This window comes from Chlamydomonas reinhardtii, chromosome 1, assembly GCF_000002595.2.
Source record: "Chlamydomonas reinhardtii strain CC-503 cw92 mt+ chromosome 1, whole genome shotgun sequence".
Taxonomy (NCBI): domain Eukaryota; kingdom Viridiplantae; phylum Chlorophyta; class Chlorophyceae; order Chlamydomonadales; family Chlamydomonadaceae; genus Chlamydomonas; species Chlamydomonas reinhardtii.
Window position 1 is genome coordinate 5,983,575 of NC_057004.1, and position 12,611 is coordinate 5,996,185.

The 12,611-nt window shown below is 65.6% G+C and overlaps 1 protein-coding gene across 1 annotated transcript in view; it reads left to right on the forward strand.

Moving 5' to 3' along the window:
• Window positions 1-376: 376 nt before the first annotated feature.
• Window positions 377-12,611, forward strand: part of CHLRE_01g042502v5 (uncharacterized protein) — a 20,236-nt gene continuing 8,001 nt past the window's right edge. Inside the window, exons 1-22 of the mRNA XM_043058834.1 lie at window positions 377-1,007; window positions 1,098-1,443; window positions 1,656-2,232; window positions 2,426-2,629; window positions 2,833-2,964; window positions 3,122-3,374; window positions 3,503-3,592; window positions 3,706-3,851; window positions 3,983-4,160; window positions 4,354-4,450; window positions 4,626-4,790; window positions 4,912-5,045; window positions 5,181-5,337; window positions 5,560-5,786; window positions 5,913-6,049; window positions 6,195-6,576; window positions 6,700-7,232; window positions 7,368-7,421; window positions 7,913-8,315; window positions 8,465-8,907; window positions 9,064-9,547; window positions 9,986-12,605. Coding sequence (XP_042928748.1) covers window positions 1,148-1,443; window positions 1,656-2,232; window positions 2,426-2,629; window positions 2,833-2,964; window positions 3,122-3,374; window positions 3,503-3,592; window positions 3,706-3,851; window positions 3,983-4,160; window positions 4,354-4,450; window positions 4,626-4,790; window positions 4,912-5,045; window positions 5,181-5,337; window positions 5,560-5,786; window positions 5,913-6,049; window positions 6,195-6,576; window positions 6,700-7,232; window positions 7,368-7,421; window positions 7,913-8,315; window positions 8,465-8,907; window positions 9,064-9,547; window positions 9,986-12,605 — 7,712 coding nt within the window. The 5' untranslated portion in view covers window positions 377-1,007; window positions 1,098-1,147. The remainder of the gene's footprint in view (window positions 1,008-1,097; window positions 1,444-1,655; window positions 2,233-2,425; window positions 2,630-2,832; window positions 2,965-3,121; window positions 3,375-3,502; window positions 3,593-3,705; window positions 3,852-3,982; window positions 4,161-4,353; window positions 4,451-4,625; window positions 4,791-4,911; window positions 5,046-5,180; window positions 5,338-5,559; window positions 5,787-5,912; window positions 6,050-6,194; window positions 6,577-6,699; window positions 7,233-7,367; window positions 7,422-7,912; window positions 8,316-8,464; window positions 8,908-9,063; window positions 9,548-9,985; window positions 12,606-12,611) is intronic.

Here is a 12,611-nt window from a genome sequence, read left to right on the forward strand (position 1 = left end):
GCCCGCGCTCTCTCGCCTTCCGCAAATGCAACTGTGTTCACCGGCGCCTCCCCGCGCAAATCCCTCCCCTGATACCAGCCCCGCATCTCCCTCCCATCCCGTTCGCGCAACTGCGACTGCGCGGAACTGGACGTTGGGAACGTGACCATAGCCGATGAAATGCTGGGATCGGGGGTTAAGTTCCCGTCATGCGTGGCCTGCAATGGTGCGCAATGCGACAGGGGGAGGGGGCAAGCCGGGGTACTGCGTAGCGGTAGGGTTTGGAGAAGGTGGGGGTTGAGGGGAGGATCGCAAAAATCTGTGGTCGTCCAGGGCGTCGAGGGGCCAGCGTTTCGTCACTGAAATTAAAAACCCGGCTGACGCAGCTTAACGAACTGTAGCGCAAAAACACCGTCAGAAATCATACTGACTTCTGTATTACTGCATCCAACGCAAGCGACGACATACCGGTATGTTTGATGGTCCCCCTTTTTCTTCTGCGAGCTCACACGGGCTTCGCAGTGCTGCTCTTTACCCTGATATTATGCATTTGAGCCTTTACATTCCTTTGGTTGACTGGACACACATATCAAGGCCGAGCTTGTCCCGGCGGTCACCGCACTAGTTTCCACATGTCCTGTACTATTGTGTGCAAATAATGATGTATAAAGTATGCAGTGAGGCCAGCACCTACGATAAGCTGTGGAGTAGCTCGGGGGCCTCGCCGGCTCCTGCATTCATCTTTAGAATACTGAAGACTTAGTTTGCGCGCAGCATGTTGGGCTGGCGGCCTAAGAGAATAACAACTCTGTTGCTGCTCGGCGGGTTGCTGCTGCATGGCGCACTACTCTTTGGTGCTCGGGCTCTTGCTCCACCGCCGGGCACGCCCGCACCTCCAGACATCACAGATTGCATCAGCTGCAACGCAGCACTTAGCCCTGTCTGCACGTCTGGTGGGCTAACCATAGCGAATGCCTGCCTTGCGAAATGCCAAGGCCTGCTGGACTTCGTCGACGGGGCGTGTAACGGTAAGAGCGACGCTCATTATATACAATTGTGACCACACTCGAGGTGTGAGCGCGAGTCTGACTGCGCTGCAACTTTTGATTCGTCCGCAGCGGACCCGTTGTTCCAGTCGCTCGCGGCGTCCCTTCCTCCAGCAGCTCCCATGCCTCCAGAGGAGCTATTGCCCTTGGTGGCTCAGGCGGATGCTGGGAGAGGGGTATCACTCGGGCCCCCGCCAGCACCTCCGAACTCCCCACCGCCCCCTGAACCACCAGCACAGCCCGCGGCCCAGGCAGCAGACGCGGTTGTTGAGCAGGGCAGCATTGTCGACACGGAGGCGGTCACGCGGTACTGGACAGAGGGTTTCGTCTACCTGGGCCTAGCCGCGGACCTGGGTGTGGCGGGGGTGCCAGAGACCACGGACCCAGCAACCGAGAGGCGCCGAAGAGCCACGCAGGAGTGAGTAGTGCCCGGCGGCGGGCTGGGCGGTATGGGGCTGGGCCGCTTCGAGAGGATACCCGAGATAACGCGATACCACTGGGCTGTTGTAGGCGCATGTGATTGCGCGCTTTGTTGGAGCCAACCGCTGCTGCGGCATTCGGGGCTGTGTCATCAGTAACATGCAGCCGCTCACCTGCCTTGTCACCTTGCCATCCTTCCGCCCACCACAGGCTTGGTAGTTCGGAGCTCTTGTTTCGCTCATTCCGGCTACATGCAGATGGATCCCTGTATGCGGAGGCTCGGCCGTGGGCGCTAGACGTCAGCTCTCTGGGCAGCGAGCGGCAGGGCTCCGTCACGGATGCGGAGTTATTAATGCGTAGGAGGGAGCGGCACCGCTTGTTGCGTCAGCAGCGACAGCAACAGGCGCAGCAGCCGGAGCGGTCGAGAGGGAACGGACACGAGGGCGAGGACCCAGAGCAGCAGCAGTGGGAATCGGATTCAAACGAGGGGGATGACGGCCAGGCGGAGGAGCGGCAGCAGGCGCAACCCGCATCGCTTCATCGAGCGGCGGCGGGACAGGGAGTGCGCCGTCGCAGGCGCGGCCTGCTGCAGAAGGAGGACGCACGCTACCCAGTCAGGGACACGGGATACTGGCCGAACAACGCCGTTGTGCAGATGTACTTCGTGACCACGGGGACCAACACAGCGACGTCCTGCTCGGGCACGTGGGTGTCTGGATACGATGTCTTGACCGCCACGCATTGCGTGTACAACTGGGCCGCCGGCGCGACTTACACAAACTTTGTGGTGAGCAGGGCTCGGGGGCATTATAAAGAGACCTGTTGCTTGCTCCGTCCGGCGCCTGGGAGAGGGGCGATGGCCGCCCATAGGGCTTGGCGAGGTGGAGGATGTTTCGGGAGTAGCGCTGCATTAAACGTACGAGCTTAGGTAGGCGAGCCCGCATACGTCCAAGAGCGCTGCCCTTGATGCCCTGCCGCAGATCCGTCCGGCCATGTCGGGCGATGTGTGGAACGGCACCTACAAGGCCGTGTTCACGACCTGGTACCGTTCGGAATGGAACCGCACCAACTACCTTAACGAAGTTAACTACTACGACATCGCAATGATCCGAGCGGAGGCCAGCGACACCTCTACCATCATGCCATACCCCACGTACCTCGGGTACAAGTACGACTGTGCAAAGGTGAGCGAAGGCCGGAGCCGGAATGATGCGCAGTGCGTGTAGCGCCTGAGCAGGAGCTACGCTACGGCAGGGTCTCCGGCGGTGCTCGCTCGCTGCTGAAGGTCAGGCGCCTTGACAGCCGTAAATTTGTGGGTCCTGCTCCGGCAGGAGATCCATGTCCCCTTTTTTGCAAACTACAGCAGCATTCGCAACTGCGCGCGCAGAGCCTCTACTCGGCATCCACGTGCGGCTACCCGAACGACCGGCGCTTGGGGGACTTCGCGGCGTCAGCTTCTTACACCCAGATGTGCTGTGACTTCAGCTTCCCGGGCACCACCTGCCAGGCTGACTTTCAGGTGCCTGGCGTGGCGGCGTGGCCTGCAATGAAATAGCGAGTTTGGTGGGCTGCCTGTTGTCTTTCCATGTGACCCAATGTTTGGCCTGCTGTGCTGCCTTGTTTCCTCCTTCCTACCGCGCGCTCTGTCTGCTACCATACATGCTGCCGCCTTGCAGCCGCTGACCTCATGCTACACCTACCCTGGAGCCTCCGGGAGCTCTGTGTTCGATCTTGGGGACTACAAGGCGATAGGCGTGGTGAGCGGCAGGCCCTCAGACAATACGTCCTACTCCAGGTGGACGCCGCTCACGGCGCAGCACTTCGGTGCGCTGGAGCGATGGCGCTACCAAGGCGGCGTGGTGGCCCCGCTTCCACCGGCGCCGCCCAGCCCACCTCCGCCACCGCCTCTGAACTACACACGCTATGCATGTGAGTGCGTGCGCCCTGTGATGCATGGCATGCAAAGATAGGCGTTCGAGGCTGCAGCAGGTCCAACTAGTGCCAATGAAATGATGCATGGTGTACCGCCGCCGCCAAGCATTCCCCTTCTGCAACAGGCGCTAGCAACGGCACCGTGCGCCTCGTCAGCTCCAGTTTTGATGGCAGGGGTCGCGTGGAGATTTGTGCACCCGACATCGGCGGCAAGCGTAAGTCTGGTATCGCAACGGACGTGCTTGGCTCACAAGCCCTTGCCGGCGCCTCTTCTTTCGCCTGATGCACGTCTATCTCACGCCCTTGATGGGATGATGGCCCCATGCAGTGTGGTGGAGCAGCGTGTGCTCGCGCGGGTGGGGCTACCCAGAGGCGCAGGTGGTCTGCCGCCAGCTAGGGTACACGACCACCACCGCCCAGCCCACACAGAAGGGCTACTTCGGCGCAGCGTCATCGGATCAGTATTTCTTCTTCGTACGTAGGGGCCTGCGGGGCGTGTGTGCGCGTATGTGTGTGTGGGTGACTGTTGTAATAAAGCAGGGATGAAAGGCCAGGCCCGCATGGGATGCACGCACATGCCTTAACTCTTGTGCTGCTGTCCACAGATCTCCAACGTCACATGTGTGGGCACGGAGGCCTCACTCTCGGATTGCAGGCAGACGGCCTGGGGCAACCTCGACTCCTGCTCAAGCCTGGATGTGGCGGGCGTGGTGTGTGATGGCTCAACGGGGTCTGGGAGTACCCAGGACAGCGTGACCGCCATCCCCTACACAAACGATACATGTGCGTACCGTGTGGGGCATGCTTATTATGCATAGAGTACATGTGCAGTTCAGGATTTAGCGTTTGTGTTGTTTACGGTATGAGGCTGTGCGACAACACACCGCACGCCCTTGGATTGCCTTGCTTCTGCCTCAAGTGTCGAGCCCTGGCCAAACGTTTTGTGGCATTGCTCCCCACGTTGTCCGGGCTGCAGGCACGCAATGGGCGACACGTGTCAACAATGCCACCACCTATGCGAACGGCACGGTTGTGGGCCGCATTGAGGTCTGCATCAACGGCGTCTGGGGCACGTAAGCAAGCGCATGCGGGCTATGCGGGCCGTCAGACTGCTGGAAGCGCATCTGTACAGAATTACTACGGATACACTTAGTTTACCGCCGTATTTCGTCTTGAAATGGACTGTAGTTAGCTACTTGCCCGGAACCCTGTCCGAAGCGAATTGCCACTACTTCACTGCCACCCCAGTGTGTGCCGCCGGCTATGGGATGATGTGGACGCGACGGTGGCGTGCAAGGGTCTCAGCTACACGTATGGCGTGGCGAAGCGGCTGAACGAGTCGTGGAGCTCCACGGAGCCGTGGCAGGTTGCTCAGCCCAGTGTGCCCATCTGGCTCGCGGACCTCAACTGCACGTGAGTTGGTTGCCAGCCGCGGCAGAAAAGGCTGGCCAAGCTCAGTGCGGCATACATTGGCTGTTGTGCTCGCGCCATACATGTGTCGTATCCCGCTTCTCCCTGTTTATTATATGCACAGGGGTGCTGAGGCGGATTTGTCGGCCTGCAACCAGCTGCTTGCCTACGGGAGCACCCAGTGCACTCACGGAATGGATGCCGGCATTGTGTGCTCCAACACGACCCTTGGGCCGCAGTACAGCGACACAGCCCAATGTGCGTCGCCGGGTATGCTGAGGAGGGGGTATGCTGAGGAGGGGGGGGTCCGTACGTGGGACAGCTAAATAGCTGTGTACGTAGACCCCAGCAGCACACGCCGCACCTGACTCCTGTGCCACACCATGACAACAGGCTCAACTCTGGGCGACATCCGCTTGGTTCCAACGGATGACGCGTCAGTAGGTGGCGCCGAGGTGGCAGGTCGTGTGGAGGTATGCTACAATCGGCGGTGGGGCACCATCTGCGCGGACAGCTACTGGGGTGTCGAAGAAGCCGAGGTGCTGTGCAGGTATGATTTCACTGGGTTACCGCTGCTGCTGCCCTGCTGTGTACCTGCGGGTGCGGTGCGGGGGCGGGGTGGTCTGGATGCAGTATAACCTACCAGCTCTTCCTCATGTCACGTACCGGTATTGCTTGCCGATGCAAATAAACGCATGCGTATTAGTTGGACGGCGCAAGGGCGAGGGCGCGTGCGAGCATGCATGTGTGTATTGCTCCTTGCCTCCCGTAGGCACCTCGGCTACAGCTACTTCTTCGTGAACATGACGGCTAGCATGGGCTCGCTGCCGGTGTGGGCCTCGTACACGCAATGCACCGGCAACGAGGACAGGTTCTTCAAGTGCCAGATGTGGGGCCTGCGCGAGGTGACCGACTGCACCAGTGGTACACGCGCCGTGGTGGCGTGCTCCAACTCGCCGACCATTGCTGCGCCGCCGCCGCCTGCGAGCCCGTACGCATGTGAGCTGTGCATGCAGCAGGGATGCCGCCCGTTACAAGGCTGCACATCTAAGCCCAGCACGTATTGTCTTTCTTGTGGTACCTTGCTTCTTACTGCGGTGCCACTACTCCCTGCTTCGTACACAGGCACCACACCCGGCGCTCTCCGCTTGGCGCCCAACGACACCTCGACCAAGACCTACATGTACAGTGACACCACGGCCGGTACCGCGGGGGGACGCCTGGAGTTCTGCTACAATGGACAGTGGGGCACCTTGTGCGCGGTGAGCGACTTGGATGGCGTATGCAGCGTCACTTTGCTCGGGGAGCACGCATATGGGGCATGTTAGACAAGCCCTAGTGCATGTTTGTGTTGCTCACTCCCGGCGAGCATTTCTTGCATGCCCTGCCTGCTTCGCCGTGCAACAGGAGTACTGGTCGACGCCTGAGGCGCGCGTGGCGTGTCGGCAGCTGGGGGGAGGGCTCGAGTACGGCGGCGTGGTAGCCAACGGCACGTACGGCTTCGCGCCATCCGGCCAGCCTGTATGGCTGTCCATTGCCAACTGCACAGGCGCTGAGACCTCATTCGCCGAGTGTGCGCGCTACTCCAATTACAACTACACCATCACCAACACCACATTCTACCCCGGCCAACTTGGTGTCTTGTCACTTGAGTCTACGCTGTACGGCGGCAAGACCGTGTGTCAGTCACACCTCGCTGACCTCAACATCTGGTGCTCGAAGACCTGGCTCTCCCCGCCGCCGCCACCATCGCCGCCACCGCCAGCGCCACCGCCAGTTGGAGATACCTGTGAGTCACAACGACATACCATACTCCTGCTGCTCGTGTCGCTACGCTGGAACCAGTTACCCGCGACGTGTTCCCTTGTTTGCCATCTGTCTTACTACGGTTCTGCCTTACGTGCTCATTCAGGCTCTGCGGGCGAAGACGGCAAGCTGCGGCTTGTTACCGGTAACGGCACGAGCTACGTGTACGATGGCACGAGCGGGCAGACCCAGACCGGTTTCCTGCAGGTCTGCTACAGCGGCACCTGGGGCCGTGTCTGCGCGGCACGCTTTGGTACCCCGGAGGCGCATGTCGCGTGCCGGCAGCTGGGCTTTGCCGGTGGCAGCAAGATGACTTACAGCGGCCTGCTCCCGTTGTACGTGTGGGGCCCGGCCAAGCTGGGCCCCGCCTGGATTGATGGCCTCATCTGCAACGGCACCGAGGCGATGCTGACCTACTGCTACTTCAAGGGCTGGGGTAGCCTGGTGGACTCGTGCCCGCCGGTCCAGGGCGTAGATGCGGGTGCGGACCTGGTCGTGCAGTGCCTGACGTCCGTCAACAGCCCGCCACCCCCGTCGCCGCCGGTTCCGCCGGTTGCAAACTACGGCTGCGACACGCAAGGGGCGCTGCGCCTGGTGGACAAGAGTGGAGCCGTGGTGGACACGTCGTCAGCGGCCACGGTACGTGTGGGCGTGCGTGCTTGGGATGGACATCGAGGCCGCAACGACTAGGGGCTCAATTTTATGTGTCCGTCGATGTGCCTTTCTTCCGTACGTGCCCCACTCACCCAAGCCTTGCATGCCCAAGCACTGCAGGTGGAGGGCGCGGTACACGTGTGCATGAACAGCTCATGGAGCTATGTCTGCGACGTAAGTATGTATTCTGCCGCTGAACGCCATAGGACGTCATCGTACGCCATGTGCTTTTCGCTGCTGCAGCCATGCACTGTAACAAGAGGATTGTCGCCTAGGTTGACAAGGGAGCGAGTCTCCCGTTACAGTCCTCCCCCCCTGGAAGCGAACGTCCTCGTGAGACCACCAGCGCATCCGTAGATGTTTAGGCTCACTGCAGGCGCGGGGTGGGTTTACTGCCTTTGGCCCAGTTGCGTTGTTGCCTCGCTCTCACGGGCCATCCACCTCAGGGCAAGGAGGGTGTAACCCTCTTGTGCACTAGTTCGGACCCATGCACCCATCCAGGATCGATCCTGGGACCTCAACAGTCAGGGTGACTCCTGGCATTTCGCACCAATGTAACAAGAGGATTGTCGCCTAGGTTGACAAGGGAGCGAGTCTCCCGTTACATGCACTTCATGTGCCCACTATCAACCCTGGCCACTCCTTCCTTGCCCATCCGTTCGCAGTATCTGTTCAGTTCCAACTTCGCGGCCACGGTGGTGTGCAAGCAGCTGGGCTTTGGCGGTGGCACGCCATACAGCTGGACACAGCTGGCGGCGCGGGGCTACAACAACTCCCTGGTGCAGCCGGCCGGCATGCCGCGCGGCCCCAGCCAGCTGCAGGTGTGCTACGGAGACGAGCCCACGCTCCTGGACTGCGAATGGACCGCCAACGACGTCTTCAACTGCCCCACGTCCAACAGCGTCGCGGGCGTGTTCTGCACCCGCCAGGCCCCGCCGCCCTCGCCGCCAGCCCCGCCCCCGTCGCCGCCACCCTATTGGAGCCAGACGTCCTGCTCTCGGAACTACGACATCCGCTTTGTGGACGGCCCCAATCCCACAGCCGGCCGCGTGGAGGTCTGCTACAACGGTGAGCCGACACAATCAACAGCGTGCGGTTATGGACGTAGCTATTGCAGATCTGCGGTTTTGCGACTGCTTAGCCCCAGTGTCAAGATTCTGAGCACTGCCCCCGCCCACTGTGCCCTAACGCCTTGCCCCTTCTTGTGTTACTGCCAGGCACCTGGGGTCTCATCTGCGCCCGTTACTGGGACGACTCTCTCTCCAATATCATTTGCCGCCAGGCTATGGGCTCTAGCTCAGCCATCGGTGAGGCCATGATCGATTGGGACGGCGTAGCTACTGCGGCGGCCAACGGCACCTACCCGCGCTTCGCGTACCTGCTGGCGAGCGTGACCGTCACATACCATCTGGACGGCGGTTTCATCAAGCCCTTATGCACCGGCAACGAGAACAAGCTTTCAGAGTGCGTGCCGCTGGAGGCGTTCGGCAAGGCGGCCAGCACCTGCAGCCGGTTTTCAGAGGTTGGCATCAATTGCTGGGCCTCGCCGAGCGCCAAGGTCAGCGTGCCGGCGACCACTGCGCCCTACAGCTGCGCAGGCTTCCAGAACGGCACCGTCCGACTGGTCAACGGCGCCACGCCCGCCATGGGCCGTGTGGAGGTGAGTGGTGCGGGCCTGTCTACCGGCTGGGGTGCAGCGCCATGACTCATGCACTGCATGCGGAGGTACTATGATCCTACCGCATGCGTACATGCGCGCACAACACGCTTACCGTACTTTCATCCGTGCCTGTCCCTCTCACTAACTCACGCGCAGGTGTGCTGGAATGGGAACTGGAGCGTCGTGTGTGGGAGCGGGTGGGCCAACGCCGCTGCCGCTACAGTGTGCCGCCAGATGGGCTATACGTCAGGCTACGTCAACAACCTGGGCGGAATATCTTTAACCTCTCTAGCGCCCAACTCGCGCTATGCGATCTGGGGGACTCCGGCCAGCGACCAGCCCGTTGCATTGCACCGGGTGACTTGCACCAGTACGGCGACCCACATCCTCAACTGCACGTTAAATTCCGGAACAGCTTCTAACCAGTTTTATTCCTCAGGCGTGGCTCCCATCGGCTCCTGCATCGCGCCCGCACGCGTGGTCTGTACCGGCCTCGGGTTCTACATGCCTCCACCCAGTCCTCCCAGCCCGCCGTCGCCTCCACCATCCCCAGCACCTCCGTCGCCACAGCCTCCAAGCCCTCCACCGCTGCCTCCAAGCCCAAGGCCACCCAGCCCAGCTCCACCCTCACCACCGCCAAGCCCCACGCCCCCAAGCCCACTACCTCCTTTCCCGCCAAACCCGGACCCACCCAGTCCGACCCCACCAAGCCCGCGACCTTCCCCGGAGCCTCCTAGCCCTGACCCGCCATCACCGGCTCCGCCAAGCCCGCCTCCTAGTCCTGAGCCGCCAAGCCCCGAGCCGCCATCCCCGCCGCCTTCACCACAGCCACCCAGCCCACAGCCATGGCCAAGCCCGCCGAGCCCCGCGCCACCGAACCCGACGCCTCCGCCTCTTCCTCCTTCTCCTGGCCCACCAAGCCCAGAGCCGCCTAGGCCTCCACCCTCCCCCGAGCCACCCCGACCAGGACCGCCTTCGCCGACACCTCCGAGCCCTGATCCGCCGTCCCCTGAGCCACCGAACCCTCCATCCCCAGAACCACCTAGCCCGCTGCCTCCTAATCCCCCACCATCTCCAGAGCCGCCTAGCCCGGAGCCTCCGTCGCCTGCGCCATCACCGATGCCTCCCAGCCCTGCGCCTCCGTCGCCGGAGCCTCCGTCGCCTGATCCTCCCAGCCCGGAGCCCGCTTCCGCGCCGCCCAGCCCCTCTCCTCCCAGCCCGGCGCCGCCTGGCCCGGAGCCTCCCTCGCCGGTGCCTCCCAGCCCGGCGCCTCCGTCGCCGGAGCCTCCGTCGCCTGATCCTCCCAGCCCGGAGCCCGCTTCCGCGCCGCCCAGCCCCTCTCCTCCCAGCCCGGCGCCGCCTAGCCCGGAGCCTCCGTCGCCTGCGCCATTGCCGGTGCCTCCCAGCCCTGCGCCTCCGTCGCCGGAGCCTCCGTCGCCTGATCCTCCCAGCCCGGAGCCCGCTTCCGCGCCGCCCAGCCCCTCTCCTCCCAGCCCGGCGCCGCCCAGCCCGGAGCCCCCGTCGCCTGCGCCATTGCCGGTGCCTCCCAGCCCTGCGCCTCCGTCGCCGGAGCCTCCGTCGCCTGATCCTCCCAGCCCGGAGCCCGCTTCCGCGCCGCCCAGCCCCTGTCCTCCCAGCCCGGCGCCGCCTAGCCCGGAGCCTCCGTCGCCTGCGCCATCGCCGGTGCCTCTCAGCCCTGCGCCTCGGTCGCCGGCGCCTCCGTCACCTGATCCTCCCAGCCCGGAGCCCGCTTCTACGCCGCCCAGCCCCTCTCCTCCCAGCCCGGCGCCGCCTAGCCCGGAGCCTCCGTCGCCAGCGCCATTGCCGGTGCCTCCCAGCCCTGCGCCTCCGTCGCCGGCGCCTCCGTCGCCTGATCCTCCCAGCCCGGAGCCCGCTTCCGCGCCGCCCAGCCCCTCTCCTCCCAGCCCGGCGCCGCCTAGCCCGGAGCCTCCGTCGCCTGCGCCATTGCCGGTGCCTCCCAGCCCTGCGCCTCCGTCGCCGGCGCCTCCGTCGCCTGATCCTCCCAGCCCGGAGCCCGCTTCCGCGCCGCCCAGCCCCTCTCCTCCCAGCCCTGCGCCGCCCAGCCCGGAGCCTCCGTCACCTGCGCCATTGCCGGTGCCTCCCAGCCCTGCGCCTCCGTCGCCGGAGCCTCCGTCGCCTGATCCTCCCAGCCCGGAGCCCGCTTCCGCGCCGCCCAGCCCCTCTCCTCCCAGCCCGGCGCCGCCCAGCCCGGAGCCCCCGTCGCCCGCACCGCCTGTGCCTTCGCCGGTGCCGCCCAGCCCTGCGCCGCCCAGCCCCTCTCCTCCCAGCCCGGCGCCGCCCAGCCCGGCTCCTAGCCCCGATCCGCCGAGCCCTGCGCCTCCCAGCCCGGCTCCCAGCCCTGCGCCGCCCAGCCCGGAGCCCCCGTCGCCTGCGCCATTGCCGGTGCCTCCCAGCCCTGCGCCTCCGTCGCCGGAGCCTCCGTCGCCTGATCCTCCCAGCCCGGAGCCCGCTTCCGCGCCGCCCAGCCCCTCTCCTCCCAGCCCTGCGCCGCCCAGCCCGGAGCCCCCGTCGCCCGCACCGCCTGCGCCTTCGCCGGTGCCGCCCAGCCCTGCGCCGCCGTCTCCGACGCCTCCGTCTCCGGATCCGCCCAGCCCGGCTCCTAGCCCCGATCCGCCGAGCCCTGCGCCTCCCAGCCCGGCTCCCAGCCCTGCGCCGCCCAGCCCGGAGCCCCCGTCGCCCGCACCGCCTGCGCCTTCGCCGGTGCCGCCCAGCCCTGCGCCGCCGTCTCCGACGCCTCCGTCTCCGGATCCGCCCAGCCCGGCTCCTAGCCCCGATCCGCCGAGCCCTGCGCCTCCCAGCCCGGCTCCCAGCCCTGCGCCGCCCAGCCCGGAGCCCCCGTCGCCCGCACCGCCTGCGCCTTCGCCGGTGCCGCCCAGCCCTGCGCCTCCGTCTCCGACGCCTCCGTCTCCGGATCCGCCCAGCCCGGCTCCTAGCCCCGATCCGCCGAGCCCTGCGCCTCCCAGCCCGGCTCCCAGCCCTGCGCCGCCCAGCCCGGAGCCCCCGTCGCCCGCACCGCCTGCGCCTTCGCCGGTGCCGCCCAGCCCTGCGCCGCCGTCTCCGACGCCTCCGTCTCCGGATCCGCCCAGCCCGGCTCCTAGCCCCGATCCGCCGAGCCCTGCGCCTCCCAGCCCGGCTCCCAGCCCGGCGCCGCCCAGCCCGGAGCCCCCGTCGCCTGCACCGCCTGCGCCTTCGCCGGTGCCGCCCAGCCCTGCGCCGCCGTCTCCGACGCCTCCGTCTCCGGATCCGCCCAGCCCGGCTCCTAGCCCCGATCCGCCGAGCCCTGCGCCTCCCAGCCCGGCTCCCAGCCCGGCGCCGCCCAGCCCGGAGCCCCCGTCGCCCGCACCGCCTGCGCCTTCGCCGGTGCCGCCCAGCCCTGCGCCGCCGTCTCCGACGCCTCCGTCTCCGGATCCGCCCAGCCCGGCTCCTAGCCCCGATCCGCCGAGCCCTGCGCCTCCCAGCCCGGCTCCCAGCCCTGCGCCGCCCAGCCCGGAGCCCCCGTCGCCCGCACCGCCTGCGCCTTCGCCGGTGCCGCCCAGCCCTGCGCCGCCGTCTCCGACGCCTCCGTCTCCGGATCGGCCCAGCCCGGCTCCTAGCCCCGATCCGCCGAGCCCTGCGCCTCCCAGCCCGGCTCCCAGCCCGGCGCCGCCCAGCCCGGAGCCCCC